The sequence below is a fragment of the Dermacentor silvarum genome, chromosome 8, assembly GCF_013339745.2.
Source record: "Dermacentor silvarum isolate Dsil-2018 chromosome 8, BIME_Dsil_1.4, whole genome shotgun sequence".
NCBI classification, from domain to species: domain Eukaryota; kingdom Metazoa; phylum Arthropoda; class Arachnida; order Ixodida; family Ixodidae; genus Dermacentor; species Dermacentor silvarum.
The window spans coordinates 130,120,927-130,145,836 of record NC_051161.1 but is presented as its reverse complement, the minus strand read 5'-3'; the positions used below and the strand labels follow the sequence as shown (position 1 = coordinate 130,145,836).

The 24,910-nt window shown below is 45.2% G+C and overlaps 2 protein-coding genes and 1 long non-coding RNA gene across 3 annotated transcripts in view; 2 read left to right on the top strand and 1 right to left on the bottom strand.

Annotated features, from left to right (window-relative positions):
- Nucleotides 1–5,052, top strand: part of LOC119462417 (scm-like with four MBT domains protein 1) — a 48,759-nt gene extending 43,707 nt beyond the window's left edge. Inside the window, exon 12 of the mRNA XM_049672969.1 lies at nt 246–5,052. Within this exon, the coding sequence (XP_049528926.1) occupies nt 246–419 (174 nt within the window). The 3' untranslated portion in view covers nt 420–5,052. The remainder of the gene's footprint in view (nt 1–245) is intronic.
- Nucleotides 5,053–14,094: 9,042 nt separating this feature from the next.
- Nucleotides 14,095–24,910, bottom strand: part of LOC119461706 (elongation factor Ts, mitochondrial-like) — a 30,974-nt gene continuing 20,158 nt past the window's right edge. Inside the window, exons 5-7 of the mRNA XM_037723072.2 lie at nt 22,284–22,494; nt 18,235–18,521; nt 14,095–15,666 (exon numbers count right to left, since the gene is read on the bottom strand). Of these exons, the coding sequence (XP_037579000.1) occupies nt 15,505–15,666; nt 18,235–18,521; nt 22,284–22,494 (660 nt within the window). The 3' untranslated portion in view covers nt 14,095–15,504. The remainder of the gene's footprint in view (nt 15,667–18,234; nt 18,522–22,283; nt 22,495–24,910) is intronic.
- LOC125947369 (uncharacterized) overlaps nt 21,162–24,910 on the top strand; it is a 92,642-nt gene continuing 88,893 nt past the window's right edge. Inside the window, exon 1 of the long non-coding RNA XR_007468246.1 lies at nt 21,162–21,253. This is a non-coding gene — a long non-coding RNA (uncharacterized LOC125947369). The remainder of the gene's footprint in view (nt 21,254–24,910) is intronic.

Genomic DNA, 24,910 nt, shown 5'->3' with positions numbered 1-24,910 from the left:
GTTCAGACAAAGCAAATTTGCGCCTTCATTTCCTTCTCTAGCAATCAACTCATCTGCGCCAAATGAACGACCACTCCTACTGTGAGCGGGGGCTTGGAAACCCAGAAACATGAAAAAGCAAAAGACAGGTGGCAGCTGTGCTCATTGACTTGTATAACATTTGTAAGCTGATACGCATGTGTAACACCATTAGTGGATCATCACCCAGTTGATCTTGCGCTTTCCTCTTTCTCTCGTCGGCACAGGAAATTGACGGCCAGGCTCTACTTCTACTGACTCTACCGTTGGTTCAAGAGTTCCTTGAACTTCAGCCGGCTCCTGCCATCCAGTTTTGCCAGCTGCTGGAACGGATAAAGCTGGCCTTCTACCTCCAGTATGGCAAGGAAAGCAACATGGTTGTCTTGGACATTCGTGACTAAGGAATTGTGTGATTACCGGTGGCGTGCATCAGCTTGGCATGCGTCTCAGTTCCGTCTGCTCCTCTGTGATGGTAGCAGACGAAAAGACTTGTGGCTGCCCTATGGGCACGGGAAGCTGATGACAAATTAGGTTTGATGTCAAACCCAGAGAGTATTTACTGGTTAAGCATGAGTCGAGTGTTTCCTGTCATATGTGACCACGCTGTACTTGCTGGCTTGTGGCAAGCAGGGACCTTGGTGAAGGCCTGCCCGGGTGAAAGGAATCGCTCTGCGATTGGTTCTTTCACCCACTTCACAGCATTTTGCCATCACAGCAGTCCTTGGTGCCTGGAGCACCAATTTATCATGCACAGCTGGTGTGGGGATGTGCAGAATGCAGTGGTAGCCTGAGAACAGCTGCCTGAGTTTAACAGTGAAGTATGTGCATTGGGTGGTGCCTTACTAGAGTCTCATTTTGTTAGGCTTGTTGGCCTGACAGTTTCTGAAGGTGGGAATTTGTGATGCTGCAGGAATTGAGTGACGGGGTGTGCAAACAGCCAACAGCCCTTGTGGCATGTTCTGTATACAGAATACCATAAAATCCTGCATGTAATACTAGGCACTGTTTTGGATTTTGGTACTTCAACTCAAAACTGCTTTTTGTATTACATGTATTAAGGACCACTTTTTTTTTTTTTTTTCATTCAGTGTGTTTGTCAGTCTCATATGGACAAAAACCAGGTTGTTTTAAGTCATATTACCAGAATATCCCCCCCCCCCCCCCCCAATTTATGGCCCCCCGAATTTCATTTGTATTGCACTTTGGTTGGTATTAAATGCCGAGTTTTATGATTTGCACCTTGGGACACTAATGGAATCTGAAAGCTGTGAAAAGAGAGAAAACAAAAAAAAGTGACCTCAGAGCTATGCACCTTGTGAGATGCAGAAGTGTCAGACACTAGGCACATTCAAAGTGTACACAAAATTAGTTTGTTCGAGTTTGCTGTGTCCATAAATGTTTTCTTCATGAATGTTTGATCGCAGTTGCTCTTGGTGTTGTTGCTAGGTAAAAGTGTCAGATTCGTTGCCTATTTGACATGGCACCTGGGCATTATAATGGCAGCAGAACTTTTGAAAGGCAATCTCATGCATAGAGAGCATGTAGTATTTCCTTATGTTACCTGTTTTATGCTTGGCGGTGGCTTGCCTTGCATGGGTACGTCACAATGCAAGAGCAGAGGCCAAGGAAAACAGCAAACTCACCTGTCTGGGACTCAACAGTGGCCTGTGATTGTAGAGTGAGCTGTTGGCTTGCATACAGTGAACTTCCACCTGCTCTACTAAGCTCAGCATTCGCTCTTGTGAGGTACGAAGACATGGCCTGCTCATCCCTACTGATATGATCAAAGATACCTTTGTGCTGCGCACATTAAAAGTGCGAAAACAACACTATTACTCTTAAAATTTGTACTCTCTTTAGGGTGTAATTTTTACCACACAGCAATAATCGTCCATCATGCGTCCATCATGTTAGGAATGTAGTGGGATGCGCGGGGTGTTTCTCACAGGAAACTGCCTGTTGTGCAGTGGTAAATTAAATATATGCAATATCGGTGACAATTATTGTTAATTGGCAAAATGACACGGCAAAGGGTATACAGTTTTTAAGAGTGTTGGTCTTTGGCGTCCACTTTGCCAGCTTCTCTGGCTGGCAGTGCCATTAACAGAACACTAAGAACAAGGAAGGGCTCCATTTTCCAGCTCCATTTTCGAGAGTTCTCATACTCTTGAATGGAGTAAATTCACTCTGATTGGGCATGCAAAATCTGGAAAATGGAGTTAACTAGGGGACAGGCTTTTACACCTGCTTAGAGGATTAACTGGCAATTCCTTTGTTCTTTGTGTATCTAAACTCTTCCACAATCACACGCTTAAAGGTGTACATTGTTGGCCTTTGCATTCAATCTGCTAGCTGTTCTAGCTTGTAGTGCCGTTAAAACACTCTAAGAACAGAAGGAGAATTCTATTGCCAAATTCGATTTCTGAAAGTTCTCATACTTTGCAATTACATGTGTTCACTCTTATTGGACATGAGTACTCTGAGCAAGGGAGTTAAATGTGGCATAATAAGTTACTCATGTAATGAAGTGATTGTTACTCCCTTTGTAGAGTGCATATGTCAGTCCTTGCACAATTACAGCTTGCTTCCTCTGAATGCTTTCAAGCAGACCACAGTTGTCACACTAGAGTAAAAATATTGTATTTTGTGATGTAATCTAGGCTTTTAAAAGTGGTTGTCATTGCAGTCACATTTATAATACCTGGGATCAGTGTAGCCATTGGGGCCAACGGTTGTGAGAGAAAATGCATTTGCACAAAGTACATTTAGCATCAATATTAATGATGTTTATATTTTTTGTACTTTTTGCATTATTTACAACCTTTCATCCTACCTCCTTTTAAGTTGGCTTTTATTCATGGCACCTATGCAAATTGAAAGTTTGCTAAGCCATTCATTCGTATGAAAAGTATACTGTATTAGTTTTCATTCTAGTGTAATATCACTATTTCTTCTCTGCTGGAAAAAAGTGGCTGGTGTGATGCATTAGGCATATGTAGCTTAGTGAAAATTTTAATCTTCAGGCGTTTGTGTCAAAATTACGCTGACATTAGTGATGGACTACTCAAGTTTTTCTCCTTCCCAGTGGATGGCCCTGTACTCCTGCTGTATAACATTATCTAGAATTTCTCCCATAATTTTGATTAGAAGTACTCATCTAGAACACGTTAGCCAACAGGATCACCTTAAGCACGAGAAAAACTGGCACAACTAAACATGTAGACCTCCGTGCGACAACATGGCACAACTGGCTTGCACCACAACATGTTGTGATCCTGCTGCATCAAGGGTCTGCTTAGCTCTCTTCATTCTCGGCAACTGCATCATGGCAGCCGTGGGACTGTCTGCTGTACCTAGCTTGCTTCCAATGACTGACAGGGTCATGGCATTTGTGTTCCATGGGCTCCACACCAAACACTGCTCGGTTGCACAGCTTGCCATCATCCTTCACACCAAGCTGACGCTGTTCACCTCACTGTTTGTCGTCCTTCTCTTTCCTTTACTTCATGCAGGGGTTACCCTGAAGTGAGCTTAAGATTCCTTCACCTTGTGATTGACTTGCCGTGCCTTTGACTGGTCATTGCACTGCAAAGATTGTGTGAAGAAGCAAATACGCTTTTTCACAACAGAGAAACGGCTCCAGAAGGGATGTTGAAATGCGATTATCGCTGATAGAGCCTGCTTAGCCTTGTAGTAGAGCTTAACGTTGTATCACACGACTTCGTAAACCCAGCAGAGTGCTCAGGAATGACCAGTCAAAGATGCTGTCAGCGTACATGCCCCAACAAGACAGACGTAAAAGTTTAAAACATATCGCACTTGCATCATCTGGTTCTGACTGTTGATTCTGTACCATGCAGCACAGTGTCTGAGGTGATTTGCTGGAGTTAGCTGAGATGAGCAAGCTCCATGTGTGTGTGTTTATGTGTGTGACAAGCAGACGACAGACTCGACGAGCAGGTGACACTATTGCAGACAGGCTGATGCGGACACCGTTGTGACAGGCATCAGGCCTAGCACCCTAACCACCGTCGGTGTATAGAAACTGTCATTCGCTGCTACACTCATCAGCTATGAATGCCCTGACAGGCTGTGTAGCACATTAGGAAAGTGCCAAAAGGAGAGAGAGAGTTATCTTTGATGACTGCAGTGTGGGCAGCTAGAGACGCGTGGAAATTTGACAATACGCACTTGCCTTGCCATCAGATATCGAGAAAAAAAAAACATACATAAGTGTGGTACTGCACCTACTTTTGGACACAGTGCAATTGCTGCTTGGCGCATGTGTACTGTCATGTTAGCAGCAGCCGTAATAAGTTCACTGAGGCATGCTCAGATTTCTACACACCAATGTCTAGGTAACTATAGAAGGCAGGTGGCAAGTAAATTTTGCACAGTAAATGATGCAAGATTTGCTGACTACCATGGGGCACCAAAGGAACACTTTTTATAGAGCCAGCTTTTAGCTTTACGTGTCGATTCGCACTAAGTAGCCATAGTTCTTGCAGTCCATAATACAGTATGAGCCGACTATCCCAACAAGTATTACCCAGCTTTTAACACATGACAGTTTCCGTCATAATAGCAGCCTGTGATTCGAGACAGCCAAGTTACTATTGGAAACTGAAAAATTATGTCATTTCTGTAACACTGTTGGCATTTGCTGCCGCTGGAAAAGTACGAGAGAGATATGTGGGTGAAGTGTTAGTAGTGGCATTACTATACATTGGTGATCCGATGGTGCAAAGTGTGATTCTACGAACTATTAAATGAGTTGGACCACTGTTTTTCTTGTAGTCAATGTGTTCATTATGTTTTTGGCAGATGTTATGCTTGTCATCGTTTGTGTGATTGAAAGCAAACCAGTGGACACTTTTCACAGTTGTGTTGTATGCATGTGTGTGTGTGTGTTGGCCAACCTGTTGAGGGTGAGGACACCAAACATTATACCAAAGTGCAAGAATGTTGTTACCTATGATCAAAAGTTTAATGCATATGTTATTTTTCTCTGTGAATAAAGTGCACCGTCCAAAGCATGTGCGTTTTCTTTGCAAGAGATGGTCGTGCGCTGTAAATTGCTGTGGGACCCCAGATTCTGCAAAGATCTAGTCAGCCTCACTCACTACACTTTGGGAGAGCCTGCTGGCTATTGTCGCTGGTGGCTGCAGTTGCGTGGTAAACTCAATATAAGATAAATGTGACGGGAACTTGCAAATTCGTTTGTCTTATCGAAGTTTAACTTTAGCAAGGTAGTGCATTGGGCGAGTTGGTGCATAGCTAAACGAATGAATTGTGGCACAAGGAAAAAGCAGAAGGAAAACCAAGGAGACAGGATAGGGCGCCAAATGTTCACATCGTCACAAACAATCAACCGGTTAGACGTCTTTAGAAGTACAAGAAAATCGTCCACGTATCTAAATACCGTAGGACATAAATCTCAGTCAAGATTGCTAGCAAGTACTTGGTCAATACACGAGAGAAATATGTTGCATAGGACAGGAGCTACACACCATCATCATCATCAGCAGCCTATTTTATGTCCACTGCAGGACGAAGGCCTCTCCCTGCGATCTCCAATTACCCCTGTCTTGCGCTAGCGTATTCCAACTTGTGCCTGCAAATTTCCTAACTTCATCATCCCATCTGGCTTTCTGCCGACCTCGACTGCGCTTCCCTTCTCTTGGTATCCATTCTGTAACCCTAATGGTCCACCGGTTATCTATCCTACGCATTACATGGCCTGCCCAGCTCCATTTCTTCCGCTTAATGTCCACTAGAATATCGGCTATCCCCGTTTGTTCTCTGATCCACACCGCTCTATTCCTGTCTCCTAACGTTAGTCCTAAGATTTTTCGTTCCATCACTCTTTGTGCGGTCCTTAACTTGTTCTCGAGCTTCTTTGTTAACCTCCAAGTTTCTGCCCCATATGTTAGCACCGGTAGAATGCAATGATTGTACACTTTTCTTTTCAACGACAGTGGTAAGCTCCCAGTTAGGATTTGGCAATGCCTGCCGTATGCACTCCAACCCAATGCAAATACCCTCGCGCTGCACATATAGCACATTGTTAAAAGAAACAAATGTGCTATTTAGGTAAAATTCAAGCAGCGTCAAAAAATTGTCAATCGATAAACCACTAGAATTCATGAAACCAGTGCTTTCATGGTGCTCAATACAATCTCTGACGCAGGGAAGAAGTTCATTGTGAGGAATAGAGTGAAATAAGTCCTCAACATCGATGCCAAAAGCATAGCTAAACCCACTTTCGCTACTCAAGAAATCGGTCACCACACCTGAATTTTTTGTGGCAAACGGGTCATCATAGTTAAGCTTATTTAGGTGCTTGAGCAAGAAGTGACCAACCTGTAGCTGCCAAGTGCCCTTCTCAGTCACGATAGACTGAAATGGCCTCTCAGGCTTCCTGTATAGACTCGTGTAAGGGCCGTACCCATGTAAGGGCTGCACCCCCAACTTGGCATCCTAAATTATGGAAAAAAAATTTCCAATGGAGAAGCAGATGCGGTCGGCGCCCCAATGCTGCCTGCATGCATTGGCGAACTTTAGCGCGACTGCGTACTTCCGCGTGCCGCTACTAGATGGCGAGAGCGGCGCATCGACCTCTGATGCAATGGTACATCCGGAGATCCGGGGTGTGCACAAGTCTGTGGCTGCGCCAGGCATCATTTTGACCAAGAGGTTCGGTCTCGTACAAGTAAGGGCCGCACCTCGTCAAAATTGTGAAAAAAAAGGTGCGGCCCCTACATGAGTGTATACGGTATGTGTCTTGACTGTGAAGAACACTTCTAGGGTATTGCCTTTGCAATCACTAATGCACTTTGCAAGTTTAACTTGAAGGGCCCCTCACAAGACCCTGTCGAAAATTTTGTTTTTTGCTAGAAGTTGAAGGGTGTACTGACATGATATTATTTTTTACTCCTAATTTTTTGCATTGATTGAAGGCCCTTGACCTTTAAACCCTAGAAAATATACTAGGAAGCCTTGGCGCACTCTAAATAATTTATTATAATAGCTTTTCTATAACCAGTTCGGCTTCGTGTCCTAGGGGATTACTGTGTCATGATGTCGTGATGCAGAAGGTGGTCGCATGGGTGCAGGACATTGTGACGTTTTGGCACTTGCTCTGGCTCACTCGTTCACCTCTTGTGCTTCTAGTCACTATTAGGCCCGATGCAGAATCGCAGCAGACGACCTAGTGAGTTAAACGTCTCAAGTGTCCTGGCTCCCACATGATCACCTTCTGCCTCCTGATGTAGTGACAGAGTAACCTCCTGAGAAACGAAACTGGCTGCACAAAAGCTACTAAATTGAATTGTTTAGGGCACTCTGAGGCTAGCCAGTATTCTTGATCGGGTTACAGGTTTCAGACCTTTGTTCAATGCAAAGAAAAGGTTGGCGGCACATTTGTTCTCTGGAGATGATTGACGACATTAGTGCGATCAGCTACCTATCGTATTATGGGTGTGTAATTGATGATACGTTTTATATGCTAGGATGGTTATTATGAAGAGCGGCACATACTCGGTGGCAAATACCCAGTGAAAGGAAAATGCTTAGATCTGGGCATAGATACCGGAAAGTGCATGAAGTGTTCCAAGAATGCTAATGGGCATTAAAAATGAAGAGCACAAACTATTAAGTCGGTACTCCTTTTAAGTGCCATCCACGGAGCGTTATACCGCTGAAATTTTTAATTTTAGAAGAATTCAGCAATAGCTGACATAGAAGTGAACGAAATACTGGGAGGCAATTACGTGACGAGCTAGCCTTCTCGCAGCACATGCTCTCCCCGTTGCCTCGAGGAACACCCGCAAGAAATGTTCCTGACCTGCCATCTCCCACATTGGAGTCCAGGATCCACCTCCTTTCTTGCCACCGTTGCTGCCTCCATGACCTCCTTTTGCCTTCTTTCTTGCTACGCAGTGCACATTCCCAGAGGCACTTTTGCGTACTTCGAATGTCCCAACATGCTGTTGCTGGCTATTCGTGCGCCACAGGCAGCGCACCCAATGTGGAAGTGCCATTGCACGTGACGTCATTCGGCTCGTGGCCAAAGTGGCTCTTTTTGAGGAGAAGAGCACGCTGGCTTTTATTTGAATTTCGAGCCGTTTTAAATAATGCGACTGAAGTACGCATTCCATCTCACGAACAGACACAAATGCCCTACTTTGTTGTGTAATACGCAATTATACGTTGGAGCACTGAACCCAACCAGATCGTCAACACAAGCGAGTGCATAAATGGGGCCCAGAAATGAAATACCGCACTCCTCACAAGCTCAAAAGAAGCCAAACAAGCATGGTGCACCGGATTCGCCTTGGTGTCGCATTCACGAATCGTTATAGACATACGATTGGTTGCAGTGACCCCAATTGTGAATACTGCCAGGTACCAGAAACACTTGATCACATATTTTGCGTTTGTCTCGCGTACGCGCAAGAATGACAGAAACTGGTCTCTTCGATTGCAAAAGTCGATAAGAGGCCCCTATCAGACGAGTTTCTTTTAGGTCCTTGGCCCAATACAAACAGCGCAGCCCTGATAACCAGTGCCGCTTTAGTCTTTCTACAAGCCACTGGGCTGGACGCACGGCTTTAGAGATGCCACAACATCGTAAACTTGTATATACACACCTCCTCCTCTTATCATCATCATTCATTAACCCTTTTCCTTCCCGTTCCTTTTCCCCAGTGTAGAGTAGCAGGCCAGAGCAAGTTACAGCTCAGGCCAACCTCTCTGCCTTTCTGTAAATAAATTTTTGTCTCTCTCTCGAGCCGTTTTCATGGCGTACATTGATGCAAGAGTGTGCAGTCTTGATTGTGACCATGTGATCCACCCTGCACACTCGTCTGTTTACAAATCCAAACCTGATGAGGTGCTCTTTACTCTTTAATGTGAGGTGCGGCTCTCTCTGAAAGCCTACACATAGGTGAACAAACTGTTCAGCTGATCAGAGTTGCCTTATCAGATTAACCTGCCAGCTATTGTCGCTGTTGCTTGCATAAGCATGGTAGACTTCATTTAAAATGAATATGAAGGAACCTTGGAGGTCATATGCCTTATCAGGGGTCAAGCTTAACTTGGCTTCACTGAATGTATGGGAAACTGCACAAAGTTTTCATAGTAACAGCGTTTGTTTTTCTGCTGTAGGTAATCTACATTGTACTGCTGTGGTTATCGTCCAGTGCAACATTGTGGCTACGATTGGCATGTTGTTGAAGAACACTGCAACAAACATGGAAGAAAAGAATACAGAAACGCACATGATGCTTGCTCTTTGCTTTAGTGCGCCACAAATTTGACTGTGCATCCCCTACTGTAGCTCATACCTGCAGGTTGCAGAAGCAGCTGTAGTTTGTGCGGAGTGATGGCGATGCTGGACATTGATATAGTTTAACGTCTTGAAGTTATTACGAATGCAGTAGTCGACTGTTGTTGAATAATATTGACTACCTGGTGGAAATTGTGCCAGATAAAGTGCACTTGTTGGAATTTACCTTACGTGAAGCTTTCTTGAATCGTTTCAATTCAATGCTATGCAAAGAGGCACATGATGCGTGCAATTATATTTTATTTACAACTTATCCAATTGTTTACCTGCACCACAGCCGTATTGGGACCTCCCCACCCTTAGTCTGCCCGGCAAGACGCCCATGCGAAACTTGAAGAGGCAACGAAGCTAGGTTTATGTGCTATACCTGTGTGGCTGTAATGTGATAGTATTATCAGGATTGCACTGCCTCGCGAATGGATTTGTGTTACAAACCACAATAAAGCCCTTGCAAGGATGCATATGGTCCACTGGTGTAAGGATTGGCCCACCAAGTTGTCACCGAGCACCGGCCATCTACGCCAAACTACAGAGAGGCAGGTACAGAAAGCTTCACTTCATATTTGTATGCTGCAGGTGTTTTGAATTCCTGTGGTAATTTGGCTGCTTCATTGTGTAAGCTAGTCTGTAGTGTAAGCTGGTGAAGAAATATTGTGAACACTTTATTTTTTCAACTTGGTTTCAGCATTATTGGTTTCCCATATGCAAATTATGAACCCAGCCTTGTTTACTTTCATCGCGTAGGCCAAGGTGGCAGTTTTTTTTTTTTTTTGTCACTGAGAAAAAGTAAACGTACACGAATTAAACTTCTGGAACAATTCACAAGAGCAGGCAAACTTTGTCTTTTCTGCTGGTTCATCATCCAACATAGATTGTGAAAATCTCGTTTAGACACACTGAGTACAGTATTAGTGGAGAAATGGTGCCGGATTAGTGCCAGAGTGTCTTTGTCAATTTCTTCGCATGCTGGTGTCACATGCAGAACTTTCCCGGTAGAAGGTGTCACATGCTCTTGAGCTGGTTGAGGGTGGGGCATGAAGTGGCTATATCCATGTGGTGCCATGTAAAGCCTTGTGGCCTTCACCTTCACCAACTGTTACCACCTTGCTTCCTTGAGCCAATTGTAATGTCTTGGACACAAAGGGAAGGCACCATTACCTGCTGGACAACTGCAGATAGCATTAGTGCCTACTTGCACGAGACCTGGATTCTACAGTATAACCTCAACATACTGAACACGGATATAACGAAGCAAATCTAATAGTTTTCTCACCAATATCTGCACGTAATGGACATGTGTGTAGTATAAGGAATGTTGGATATAACAACAGTATTTTTATGTTTGATATGTGACTTTATTATATAACAAGCTTTGACTGTACATAAAGCCCGTTGAACTACATGCTGCTTTGACTACTTCCCTCTTGTTTGTTGCTGGTTTTGTGGCAGTAGCTGCTATGGGTTCCTTTGGCTGCGAATGTGTGCATTCATAACATGCCTGAAAATCACCATCCTGTTGCCATGGCAATGTAGTCAGAAGATACAGCAGCACCAGAGACCAAACCAGCATAGTTTCATATACCAGTGGCACATCCGACTAGTCACTTTAGAGTGATCTCTCACTGAGGTTCCATTCGACTGGCTGATACCGAGTGCTCGGAGCACATCCGTCTGGTTCATTCAGAGCGCCGTGCTGCAGCTCGGACTGCTTGAAGACACTCTCACCTTTGAGGTGCAAGCACGACCGAGATCCGACAGAACCCTGATTGTGTACTATGTGGCTCCTCCGATGGCTCTGGGAGCAGCTGAATGATTAGCTGGGGCAGGTTTTCTGTGGCTCCAATCTCGAAAAGCCCTGCATCGCTGCAAACAGAGTTGAAGCATGGCAGGAACCAGTCGAATGTACCATAATATTACCAGAACGAAATCTGGCGATAGTGTCTTGTGTGCAGCATGGGAGTGGCGAGCATTACATAAATTTGTCTAAATCTTCTTGTCTGCTGGCTTATAAGCCACAAGGGTAACATGTCATAGATTGTTTCTTCTGACGTGTGGCAATGGATGGCGTCATGTAGCCCATGGTCTCAATGATGCGGCTGTTGCTGAAACACATGGCTTATTAGGGGTGGGCAAAATTTCGGATACGAATTGAATGTTCCACACTACCACACTAACTATAAGTGTTCGAAGAGGCACTATTCAGTGTTTTCGAATATTTGTAAATTGCCAAATATTTTGCAATGACCTACTGGTTTGGCTGGTCTTCTGTGTGTGCTAAACAATGTATCGCAATATATTAGAAATTAAATGACAAATGTTTTTGAAGTATTGCATAAACAAAATGGGTAATGCAAGCTTTGTTTTAGGCTTTGTGGCTGAAGCCTACATGAGAACCTGTTATTTTTGCTTGTATTCTGTCATTTAATGTTTTTGGCAGTATACTTATGTAGGCACTTTTTTTTTTTTAGCTACAAGCACTGATGTTTTCCTTGCAACAGGTCCTTTTAGATGTGTCTACGGCAGACAAGTCCTTCAACAGCTTTTTTTTCTGTTTTCCATCCAACACCTGCTCTTCTTTTCAGCAACCATTTGTCGTTTTTGGAAAGCTAATCATACAGCAGCCATTCATTGTTCGAGAACTTGTTTTCAACAAGACTCTAAAAGTGGTCGAAAGACAATTTGTAGTTTTTTAATGCTGAATTAGTGATGCTTTGTTTAAAACCATTCTTTTGTACCTCATTTTACCGAAATAAATATTCCTGCTTTAAACATATGCATCTGCATTTGACTGTTCGATTCAATATTTGATAATTACTATTCATATTAGAAGAATCTGATATTCACCAACCTCTACCTATATAATATAGGAATATAACCATAGTGAGCATTGCTGGCGAAATGTCTAGGTGTACTGACACTCGTAAACTAAAGTGTTGAAGTTTGTTAATTTACTGGAAATTTTGTGATTTAGCTGTCAATGCAAAACACTCGCATTGTGCTACCTAAAGCCCTTCAATCCATGGGAAAGGTCATTGACCCATGTATTCGAAAAATTTTTGGAAGTCTGGCATGTTCTTTGGCATGTTTCAACAGCTGCACATCTAGCAAACAACAGCTTCCAGTATCACTCAACTTTCATGACGTCGCCGATTTGCTATTGCCTCGTGCACTGCAGTGCTGCTCAGCGAGATAGGTAGATAGGTAGCGAGGTAGGTAGATAGATAGATAGATAGATAGATAGAGGCAAAGGCTATACTGTGCTTCATTCATTAACCCTCTCAGTGTCGGGCTTTTTTCAGAGGTGTTGAACCTCCAGCGTCAGTCTTTTCCATAGGATAGCATAAAACGAACACAACGGTTTATTTTTGGTAATGCAGATAGTAAAATAATGAAACAGATAATGGCGAATTCTCTCTGGGTATGGTCATGTTCCTATCTGACATCAATCACATTGCTGACCAAGGCACGGACAGAAAGTAGGTTTGTCTCTGCCAAGTGAAGAGCAGTGCTCTGTCACACTGTCAGTGTAGCTGCTGAACATTTCCTGGGCTGTAAATTTAGTGCGCTCAGTGCTAGATTGCATGCTCTTGCATGCATGCAACAAGCTCTTGCATTATACTGCCAAGTGCATTTATAGTGGAGGTGTGTCACCCAACTCCTCATTACATAAGTTACCTAACAGCATAACCAAAACATGGCGACTACTCAAGTCCCTTAGTGCTGCCCTCTGGTTGGCTTAGTTAAATATAAAGTTAATAAACATTGGGGGTATAAAGGATATCTCGCACATCTTGCATGACAGGAGCAGCCACGGGAAAAGGATGAAGGTGAGAGCGATAAATATGTGCTCCCATAGCAGGGAAATAAAAGATGGTGCCGATGCTGAAGCTCTTGCATTCTGAGGTCGTCATTGGCCCCACACGATAAAGTTCCATGTGGGGCAGGTGATCCATGCTAGCAGATATGGAGAAAGTTTGCCTTGCTAGTCAAGCATGGGATGTACCAGTGAAAGAGTGACATGGAATCTCGCCTACCTCGCCCTGCTCTCTCCGACTTCCAAGAGAAGCCATCTTTGCAAAGGTGTTGCCATGCGTGCCTGTCACACCCTGACTGGTAGTCAGAAACGCCTCATTACATTGCACATTCTCTCTGAGGAGTCTGTTGGTAACGTTTTGCACACCTAGCTGGCCTGCTCTTGAAGTATCCATTACAGATGCAGTAAATGGTGTTAGGGTTTACATGTCACCGTGTGTGCCATCCTTATCGAATATTAATATGTTGGGCATTTACATGAATGAGTAACACTTTTCTTTGCGGTGTGCTGCCGAGGCAAATAGACAGTTTTAGCAGAGCATCATTTACGGTCAACTCTGCTGTATAATTACACGCACAGGCACTGCAGAAAAATGCGCTGATTTCAAGTTTTTTCAAGAGCACGTCTCTCAGAGACGTGAGCAATGTGCAGTCAGCTTCGCTGCAGAATGACAAAAAAGCCAAGTGGACGCACTCGTACGCTTCGCTCAAATGACTCAGTAGTGGAGTGAGGGCAGCATTCCACTGCTGGCACGAGCATCGAGCGCAAGTGCACTAGCGTTTCCACTGAGCAGAGTGGACCATACGTGCTCAGCTAACTGTCTGGCGAAGAAAATAAAAGCTGAACACACACCCGCAAAGGCAACAATGCGAGCACAAGATTTTTCACACATGCAGTGCAGACGCCGAGAAAAGAACAGACTGCAACATGATTTATTACTCAACACGATACAGCATGCACATATGATGGGCCCGCAGTGTCAAGGTATATCATTCGGCACATAACACGTAGTGCCTAAGCTCAAGTAAAAGAGTATATAATTTATACATCCGACGAGAACTACGGCTAAATAATCGCAAATATAGCGTAGATAACAAAAAAATACAAATGCCATTCAAGGCACACAAGACGAATTACGGACCAGAAACACTGCTGCAATGGTTGCAGGTGTCCAATACATGCACAACAGAGCTTTACATACGAAAACAATGAAGCTAATGTGCCATGACAGATGTGCGCAAAGTACTATTGCGAGCAATTGATCATGCACTACACAACAGATGAACTACACGAGTTCCAGCAACATGGTATTAGGTTAACATTAGAAAAATTTACACGCTAGCTATTTACTGACTGTAGCCGACACATGTGATGCATGCATAAATCACAGCCCAGAATGCATTGTGAAGTTGGCAAAGAGAGCTGCAACACAACAAGGTCACTGGTACAATGCAACAAACTTAAGCAAGATGCCACCTTGCCACTTGCGAGCGCAACATGTCAATGCTGCCACCCCTTGCTCTATCCAAGTTTTCCCACTGGCCACAAGGTGGCACCATAATTATTTCCCATTGCCCCACAGTTACTTCCTGTGCTGTTTCTAAAACACTGCTGCCAGCACAGCAAGTCTGCAATGAAGTGCTACAGTTGCATGCGACATCTACAGTTGCTGAAATAGGCGTATCCCACTCCACCAGTTCCGTTACCAGCCATCAGGTGGCAGTAGGTAATGTAATCTGGTGTTTCTAAGATGCCTTGTGCAACACGAATGTCCTCTCACTTCACCAGTTCCATCACCAGCCACCAGGTGGCGATGGATAATGTCCTCTCGTGTTTCTAAGATGTCTTTTCCTGCACGTGATGTCCTCTCACTCCACCAGTTCCATCACCAGCCACCAGGTGGCACCGGATCATGTCCTCTAATGTATGAAGGCACCCTGTTACATGCAAGTACGGTTGCATTAGTCATGGCCCGCGGCAAACAGATGCAGCCTGTGATGGCAACAGCTGCCACAAATTTTGCCTCTTGCTACAGTAGTGAGAGGCAACAAGTAGCGACCCCTTCTGCAGGCGAGAAACATTCAGGGTGCCGGCCTTCGATGTACCCTGCATGCCAGCCTTGTGTTGTTGCAGCTCATGCTGTGAGTGTTGGAGAGAAGGCACTAAGTGGGTAACATCTACCAAAACCTTTCGACTCTGGACGCCATTCAACGCTGCCATCAAGAGAGGGCCTGCACAAGCTGATGCGCAAACAGAGATGCTGATGCAATGGTGCAGGTCTCAACAGACGGATAGCCGGCATGTTGGTGCTGGGAGGCGTGAGCTACTCATTCTTTTCGGTGCTTTCGCCACACACATAACGTTCAAAGTCCATGATGTCGATGCGGCTTTCAGCAACCAATCGGCCAACCTTGATGGTGGGGTCAACAACATAGTCCTGAAACAGTAGTCGGCTTTCTTCCTCCTCTTCTTCCTCCGCGGGTGGCTGCACAAAATTTATTTGCATGCAGGGTCACTTTGAGCCATCATCAACAGCTGCAAGGACACTACAGTCGACACACAATGAATTCAAACTTGGGCAATCCATGACTGTAAGTTCGATTCAGACAACACTCAACCTTGCTCATCATACATGTACAGTGTAGTTGCACACCAAAGTTATATAAAATTGAATTTGTCAGAAAATATTTGCAAAGTTTATGCATTTATAAGCTGCAACCCCTAAAGTTGGAGCCGGAAAGGGCTATCTTCCTGTAAAGGTGATAACCCAGCTTGGCCATGTTGGGCCATACTTGGCATCAGTGAAAAGAATCAAAATGCTAATATGTGTCTGAAAAAGCTGAAGCGTTAGTAAAGCGAACTGATTTGTGATTACATTTTACAGTGGTGTGCTGCTCCTGACACACCTTGTTAATTTAAAACTGCCAATTCCTAGTTGAAATGCTAATATTGTATTCGATTCTATGAATACAAAGCACTGCCTTTTCACTTCTGCAATAAGCTCATAAAAAGCTGTAGTCAAATTTCAGTTCCTTTAAGTCCCCATATTATAGTACAGTCCACGATATTGTCATTGATGACGATATTTGTCATTTAAATGGCACACTGTAACAAACGTGCAAGCCGTGTTCAAGCGTGATTTGCGATTCAGCCATGTTGACATTGGCACAACGCAGTATCGATACAGGCTCGTTTGCTACCGCATTGTGTCGGTTTCTGCTTCATCTGAAATAAAAATGCACGACAAGAGTTTTGATGGGCGCGATGGGCACTACTGCATACGTGGCGACGAGGGCATTTAGGCTAAGCGTTGTGATTGGTATATCGAAGGTCATTCTGCATTAAGAGCGACTAGTGAAATTAGTGCGCAAAAAATGAAATAAAATTTTGCGTGTCCGGCACTTCATTTATGGACGCTGCTTATGGCACGAGGTGCCTAGAGCCAATGCCCGCAGTAGCTGTCAGTAGCTGTACGGTTGATGCATGCTGCATTAGTGTGCATGGTGGCGCAGAAAAAAAAGAAAACTTGTGTGAGTACTATTGTGAATTCTTCATCCTGAATGATGGCCTTCGAGATTAAATACCTATAATGCACCGAAATGTAGCAGTGCAACAAATGGACATGGATAAGTCAGTGTCAATTAATTGCGCTGTTACATAGAGGTAACATGCAGATGCAGTCACGGATCCAGAGGACACCTCCGGTACTGCCGTGCCCGAGTAAAGCTGTGTCACATTTTCCGCGCACTTCCTGCCTTTCCCAAGATAATCCGTGAATGTGAAACATCGGTAGACTGGTTGCGCCACCTAGACAAAGTTCATCTGTCGGTGTTGGTTGCATGTCTTGTTTTTCGACATGGCAGACTGGCACAAAAAACCATGCATTGTTTTAATGATGCAGAAATTCATGAACTTCTTGTGACCTTCGATGCAGAAGATTTCGATCCTGGTTACGAGGTGTCTTCTACTGACAAGGATGAAGCCATGCTGCCCGTGAAACACTAATTATCCTAATTGAAATAATTAGCATGTTTTAATTTTAGTTTGAACTTGTACAGATTAAGAAACTTAGCAAAATGTTCAGCAACATATTTCCAATCAATAGCATTTGAATTTTATGCCTGATAATGTGTTAAATAAACCGGAATTTAACCTGTTGCGCTTTAGAAAAACTTTCGGCACACTGTTGGCAGAGACACTTGAAACTCCCAGCACAAAAGGGGTTAAGGGCTTTGGATTTAATTGAATCACCTGGCCTTCTTTAATGTGCACCTTAAGCTCAATACATAAGCGTCAGTTATCCTCATTGGAAAGCGGCTGTGGCAGTCAGGAAACGAACCTGAGGTCTCGTGCTTGGCACATTTAAATGGGTATCAAGCCAGCTGCCTTCAATATCATCAAATATGAGTTCTGAAGCAGTCTTCTGCTGTTCTGAAGCAGTCTTCTGCTGCTATATGGCGAGATGTATTGCCAATGAGGTGCCTCAATAACTTCACACGTGTGCTTGTGGCACCACTGTCAGTTTAGCATTCCTGAAAGTAATCAGCCTTGAAAAATGATCTAAATACATAGAAAGTTTTTATTTATGCAGAATGCTTTAAATGCTTACAGGAGTACTCTAATATTTTAGTTAGGCTGCTGTCATATTCACATTTTTTTACCAACAAGAACTGAATTTCTTTGAGCAGTTGGCAACATTGAGGCTGCTTGCTGAGAATTGTTTTTTAGTGTAGAACCAGCACTGTTTCTTTCTGTTATTCTTTATCAATGCATCGCTTCAGGTTCGCTAGTGCAAACAGGCCGAGGACGAGGGTGCACTTCTAAACTACTTGTAGAGCAAGATTTTGATAGTGTTTCGCACAGTTACATCGGTTGAAATACAATCGACTTAACGGGCATTCAAAAGTGCCCATAGTGCGGTGCCCACTTTGTTTTTGAGTCAATGGACTATCTATCGCATTGAGGGTGTTCAAAATGCCCAGGTGACACCAGTAGAAACGACAGCTCATAAAAGCTATTGCCACAAAAGACAAGCTGAAGTTGGCTTGCGCACCTGTTCCTCCTCTTCTGGTGCTGGTGTACTGTCTTCTGCTGCTTCGCTGCCTTCCGGCTCCTTCTTTTCACTTTCTTCCTCCCTGGCCTTCTTCTCCTTCTCCTCTCGCTCCTTGATCCTCTTTTCCTCCTCCTTCTCGAACAGCAGGTAGTCGTCCAGCAGGCCAATTGACTTTGGGTTCAACGCCACCACCTGCTGGCACAGGTGGCGCCCCACTTCTTCCATCTCATCCTCGCTCAGTGGACTATCGCCAAGGTCCCGGTATGCCACCAGGGCACCGTACCGACCTGCAACGACCACAGGGGCATTGGAATCATCTAGAACGTTATCAATAAGAGCAAGTGCAAAAAATGAATAATAAGCTAAGCCCTTATTGTCACAGCCCATCATTTAGGGTCACATTTAACAAAAACAACCAGCCTGTCTTTAAATAGTGTATGTGTAAGAACGAAGCTTTTCCAAGCACATTTCTAAACACAAACATGCAAGTCCATGCTAAACCCTTGGATTTTTGCAATGATGGCCCATTCACGTGTTCTGAATGGCTGAAGACCATTAGGCCAGCTTCTGACAGCAAAAAGTTGTTGCTGTGTCAAGAGACTTTAGTCCATGTCTTTACAGAAGTTTACTTCCTGACTGATTCTTTATAAGGAACTCCCATTAACAGACTATTCTGCACTGAAGTCGCCTTTTGCTAATAGTATTTGAAAGTACTTCTCCACACATTAAAGCTTTGAACAATGGGCTTCAAATAGCAATCCAGGGAGCTTTTGGAATGCGCAAACATTATACAGTTAAACCTGCTTATAACGAACCTCCATATAACAAATTCCTGGATACAACAAAGTTTTTCTATTCCCCGCCGTTACTCCATAAAAGCACATGTATTTGAGACCTTTATGTAACGAAGTGGCAGCGAGAGACGCCCTCGAAATAACGAATTTTCCCCGTCGACAACCTAGAGATTTCGCCCCAAATTTCGTTATTTTAGCGCGAGCAGCTACCGGAAGCACCTTCTCCCCCACAACGGAATGCGAAGCGGCGGCAGCGCGCTTGGCGCGCTCAATTTCACGGCGACTGCGAGGCGGGAGCGAGCGCACGTGTGAGTGTGTGTGAGGGTGCGCGAGGCAGGGCCTGCATCCCTTGACCCGGCGATCTTGCCGCCGTGGGCATGACCTTTCCCCCTCCCTTCATTCAAACCTGATCCTGCCGCTTGCTGCAGCTGCCCTAGCCCGCCAAGCCGGCACTCTCCTTTTCCAATTGATGTTGCCGAAGAAAAAAAGAAAAATTTTTTTTCAACGCGCTGGCAGCGCCACTCTTTGGTTACTGCGCAAGTCTCTGCGCTTCACTTCACTAACCTGACACTAGGTCACACTATATGACGCTCTTCGTTTCCGATGCCTCGCGCTTGTGCGAAATCACACGCGTCCACGCATCTAGTACCTGGTGTGACATTCCAAGGATGAGTGCTTCGACGAAGAAACGCAAGATATTGACTCTTGAGGACAAAATGGCCATCTTGGATGCCGTTTCTGGAGGCCAAAAAAGAAGGATTTAGCTGCCAAATTTGGCATCCCAGCTAGTTCTTTGTCCACAATTTTAAACGCGAAAGATGCGAATCGCAGCGCTTTTCAATATGGCCGCTTCCTATGCACTTCGAGCGTAGCTCCCGTAGCTTCGGCTATGTGCTGTAGTACGTGTGCTTAGGCATTAGTCTACCAATTTAGTTAAACAGCGAATGTTCACAAGTTTATACGGCCGATAAAACTACTATCCTTACTTCGTATAGCTGTCTGCTAATTTGCTGATGCAATTGATGCTGTCACTACAATGCGACAATATGGTCTGTCAAGGGCTTGTATGATCCACAAAGGCTCTTACTTACGATGCCGCGCCACTGCTTAATAAAAAATTCCTTTGAAATTTATTATACAGTATAGACCACTTATAACGTAACCGCTTATAGTGCAGGACCGGATATAGTGCGGTCTTTTCAGACTAACGTTAACCCTTTCAGGGTCAATACCGTACATGTACGACCTCCGCGAACACCCTCAAAATGGTCAATGGCGTACACGTACGGTATCGCTTGTACATTTAAAAAGCGTGCCTCTTTCGATCATTTCTTTCGCTTGGCATGTGCTGCCACTCGACGGAAACACGTGGAATTTTTTACTTGCGCCAATGCCTCTCCGTTTTTTTTTTTTGCAATGGTACGTCGGCTATCGCTCGTGTATCCGGGCGCACGCGCGCGGCGGCGAAGTGCACGATTCTTTCGATTATTTCTTTCGCTTGGTATGTGCTGCCACTCGACGGGTAGACGTGGAATTTTTACTTGCGCCAATGCCTCTCAGTTTTTTTTTCTCGCTTTTTTTCTTTTTTTTATGGCAACGGCGCGTCAGCTCTCGCTTGCGCATCCGGCCGCGCGCGCGCGCGGCACCGGCGGCAAGTTACGGTTTTCTCCTGCGGCGGATCCCGCTTGTTGCACTAAACTGATGGCTATCTGGTTTCAAATCTCTCAAAGGGTGACCGCTTGTTACTCGATCGTTTATCGCCCACCGCGGCGCGATTACACCTGTTCCCAGGCAGCCGTGTATATACACAAATGATGCTGCCGTTCTTGCAGTTCCTTTTTTTGGAGACCACAAAAGCTCTATAGCCCCTTGTTCGCGATAAGACGAAGGCTTCTCACTCGTTTCGGTTTCCGGACGTGCACACAACCATTTTTCAGTGCGCTTATCTTCTTATTCACGAATAGACATTGTGTATTTTACAACACAAACAATTTTTTTCCTCACTTTACTGTCACTTTAAAAAAATTACGACCATATTTTTTCGAAATAGATTCTTTCGAAGAATTTAAATCAGCAATTAAAAAAATCAACCCTGGGGGGTTGAATTAGGCAAAAAAATTCGACCCTCAAAGGGTTAATTTTCCCATAGCACTCCATGTATACACGTATCGCTTATAGTGCAGTTGCGGGAAACGAAATACCGGTTACAGTGCGGCTGCCTGGGAGTACGGTAGTCAGCGGAGACTGCGAACGCTCCCCTCAAACGGGCACCCCAAGGAGTGCTCGAGGAATAAAGAGACGAAGTGGAGGAGAAGGGCACGTGGTGCGAACGAACAGCCAGTGAGGCTGTTCGTTCGTACCACGTGCCCTTCTCCAGTGAACAGCCAATGAACAGCCAGTGAGCCGCTGTATGCAAGGTCAACACGTGACTAGAAAGTAGAGGAAGCATAAAGGAGAAAGAAGGGTTCACTGCCATTTTCTACGCGTGGCTACGGTGGTGTGGCTGAGACGTCGGCACGTACACGCATGTTCCGGCGCAACGCAGAATCAGCGACCTTGCCATTTAAGAGAGGGTGAAATGTCCGCCCTGTTTTTTTTTGTCTTTTTTTTTTTGGTCTGTTTGCGCGCGACATTGAGGGGCCTCCCCTAAGCTTTTACTCTATGGCGGTGCCGGAGCAATGCCGGTCGGAGGCGCCGCCGCGTGATTTGGTTCGAATTAACGAGATTCGACTGTAAATTGAATGCAAACGTTCTAGCCGCATTCCTCGACTGTCGCATACACGTGGTGGCTCGGTGCACATGTTTTGCATATGTGCGGGCCTTGAAAATTGTTGCTTTGGTTATAGTGCGGTACCGCTTATAGTGCGGATATTCGCGACTCCGGCGACTTACGTTATAAGCGGTCTACACTGTATACAAATTCTTGTTTAGTAATAACTGTCATTCAGGTACTCTTCAATGACAATTGAGTCGATGGCCCCTTGGAAAATTCTAATAAATCTCAAAGGAGTTGTGTTGTTTCTACATGGCAAACACGATAGCTGTTCAAATGTTCATTATTGATAATGTGCCACCAAGCAATTGTGGTGCCACTGTCACGAGCGGTGATCCTGTGTCTCCAAACGTTTAGCAAGAAATTTCACGTTAAGCAAGAATTCCAAACGTTTAGCCAGAAAAGCACATCTTGCAGTGCTAGCACAGAGTCATCATTTGCAACTGCTAGCATGCTTGCACATGCACAGCTCTCAGGCTCACCGAAGCAGGGATACTTCTTGGTTACATTCTGGTTATTCTGCGGGTGGCAGTAACCAGCGAGCAGTGTTGTTCCCGCCTCGCCCCGGAGACACAGGGCTCGTCGCACCGCCAGCTGCTCGCCCAGCTTGCCAACGGCTAATGCTCGAGCCTCCTCCACCGTGTGGCCATCCTTGATGCGCAGCTTCTCCAGCTCCTTGGTGCCCAGCCGAACCTGGCCACACACAGAGACGACACACTTTGTCACACAACTGCACGCACACATGGCAGAGCTTGTTACACGAGTGTGCATGGCACGGAAGAGAGACCAGGGAAAGCCAGCAAAGGGTTTCTTCAGTCTCGGCATTCTCCAGTCAAGGAAATGTAAAAGGCCATCACTGGCCCAACTTGGGTCCCCGAGTATGCGACAATGGCCGTGTGCCGCTCTTCGATGAAACTCACCCACCGACACCAAACTTGGTCACGGGGTACAACATGCCACTGACTATGTGCCCGAATAGACAACTTAGGAATAGACAACTTGGGCCATTGGGTGTGTGCCACTGGGCTTGTGACCCTGGGTGTGTGAAAATTCATGGTCAATGCTCCTGATGTTCCACTGGACAGTTCCCTGCTGGATAGACAAGCAGAACAAGGGGAAAGAAGTGAAGATGTCGGTAACAGAAAACTGAATAAGTCAGCTACGAGATGTGAAAAAGTCGGCATCACAGCAGCCGAATGTGAAGAAATGAAGTGAACAAAATAGTACCAGAGCGTGCACTGAGCGAGAAGCCTTGAGCTACAGAGAACTGAAGATGTCGCTAAAAGAAGATTGCAGTTGGCTACCGTCGACTTCCGTTAATTCAATCCTGACGGGACCGACGCAACTGGTCGAATTATCCGGTGGGTCGAATTAAACAAAAGAGGGGAAAAAAAAAAAAACTGTGAGCCCTTTCACTGGCGCGGAGATGGAAGACCAGCGAAGCTGTACTATGGTGGGAATTATGTATTTCCAATTATGACTATTAAGATGTGATGGTGTACTAATTGGTTATTTGAACTATTAAAGAATGAGAAATATATATGATCCGGTGGTTTTCATTTATTTAGTGACCACATGGATCACGGCCTTATAGTCACTACGATACACCACCATAGGGTGTACGGCAAAGGCTGGCACGTTCTTCATAAACACGTCACCAACGCCGCTGCCGTCGACAACAGTTCTGCGCATTGTTTGTGTGACCGCACACAACCGCTGTCAAAACGCTGGCATGAGCAAGCGCCAGCAGCAGCGAGCGAAGGTTCATGCGGTCTATTGCTTCAACGGAAACTGAGCGGCAAAAACACAGCGCATACAAAGGTTGGAGCTGTGTTGCAGATCACTTTCAAGATACGGTGCGCGCGACCGCCCGGCGCCGCGCAAAGTACAAGTTGCTCACAGAGCAGAAGCCGCAACCCCTCCCTCCTGTGCTGCCTGCTGTCCTCCTTTCACGTGGGAGATTGAGTCGCCAGTTCCCCTTGCGCCCAGTCGCAAGATACGCATTTGGTGCGGCATCTAAACGTCGCCTCTCCTCCCGTCCCCCCACGCCCTTTTGCGCGACGGAAGAAGTGGCGTTTGCTCTCCGCCGTGCGTTCGCTGCCCGTGAAAGCGCGCGTCCTTCGCACGCCTTTCACTCGCACATACAGCATATGGCTGTATTAGTTCGCAATCATCGAAGACTTTGCCCTTAACAGATTTGCTGTACAAAAAAATTGTCGAAACACATGTTCATTCACGCGGCAGTATTTGCCTTTAAAGTTAGCTCGCTACAATATATTAGTGTTATGCGCTGAAGCATACTAAGCAGAAACAGGTGCCGCTGTTATGGGACATAGCATGTGCTCCTTAATTTACACACGCCCATGCACCGTCTCTGGTCACAGTACCGAGACAGCTATTATCTTTATCGGCAGGCCTTCAGAGTTTTAGAAGGACCCCCGCTCGTTTGTTTGCTTTAAACGTCCCCTCGGCTTTTCATCTTACCACTTTCCTTTTCTCTAGGTTTCCCAAAACACCGCCGAGTTTTCTCCGCTTCTCGGTGCAGGGCGCGTGCGCGCGCGTATAATTAAGGAACGCGTACTAGGCCTCATTAACGGTCTCATATACGAGACGCGCATGGCGGGCGAAATGAGGACTCAAATCGCCACCGCAACGTCAGAAACAGCACTGAATGGCTGCCAGTATGCTTATTAGGCATCTAAGTGCTCGTAATTATACAGGCGCAGTGGAACCTGTATTAAGAAACGCGTACTATGTCCCGTGATAGTGGCCCCTTTCCACTCTTGGCAGTAGAACCTCGCTGATATGTTCCCGCTTAATACGATTTCCCGGCTCCTACGTTTGCTATCGCGAAAAATAAACATAACCCCATAGAGGAATGTGTTAATATGTTCCAGTTAATACGTTCTTGGAGAATACGATTATTCGGCAGCAACGTTCAGCATTGCGGCAAACTGCGGTCGTATGATACGTTCTGCAGCGAAAAAATATCATTCAGGTGTGCAAAAAAAGGACACTCTCATGTGCTTGTGAACCGCTGCGCGGCTTTTTTGCAGTGCTCAATCACCCCCCCTCCGCGACTTCTCTGCATTGCTCGTTCACCCGAAGT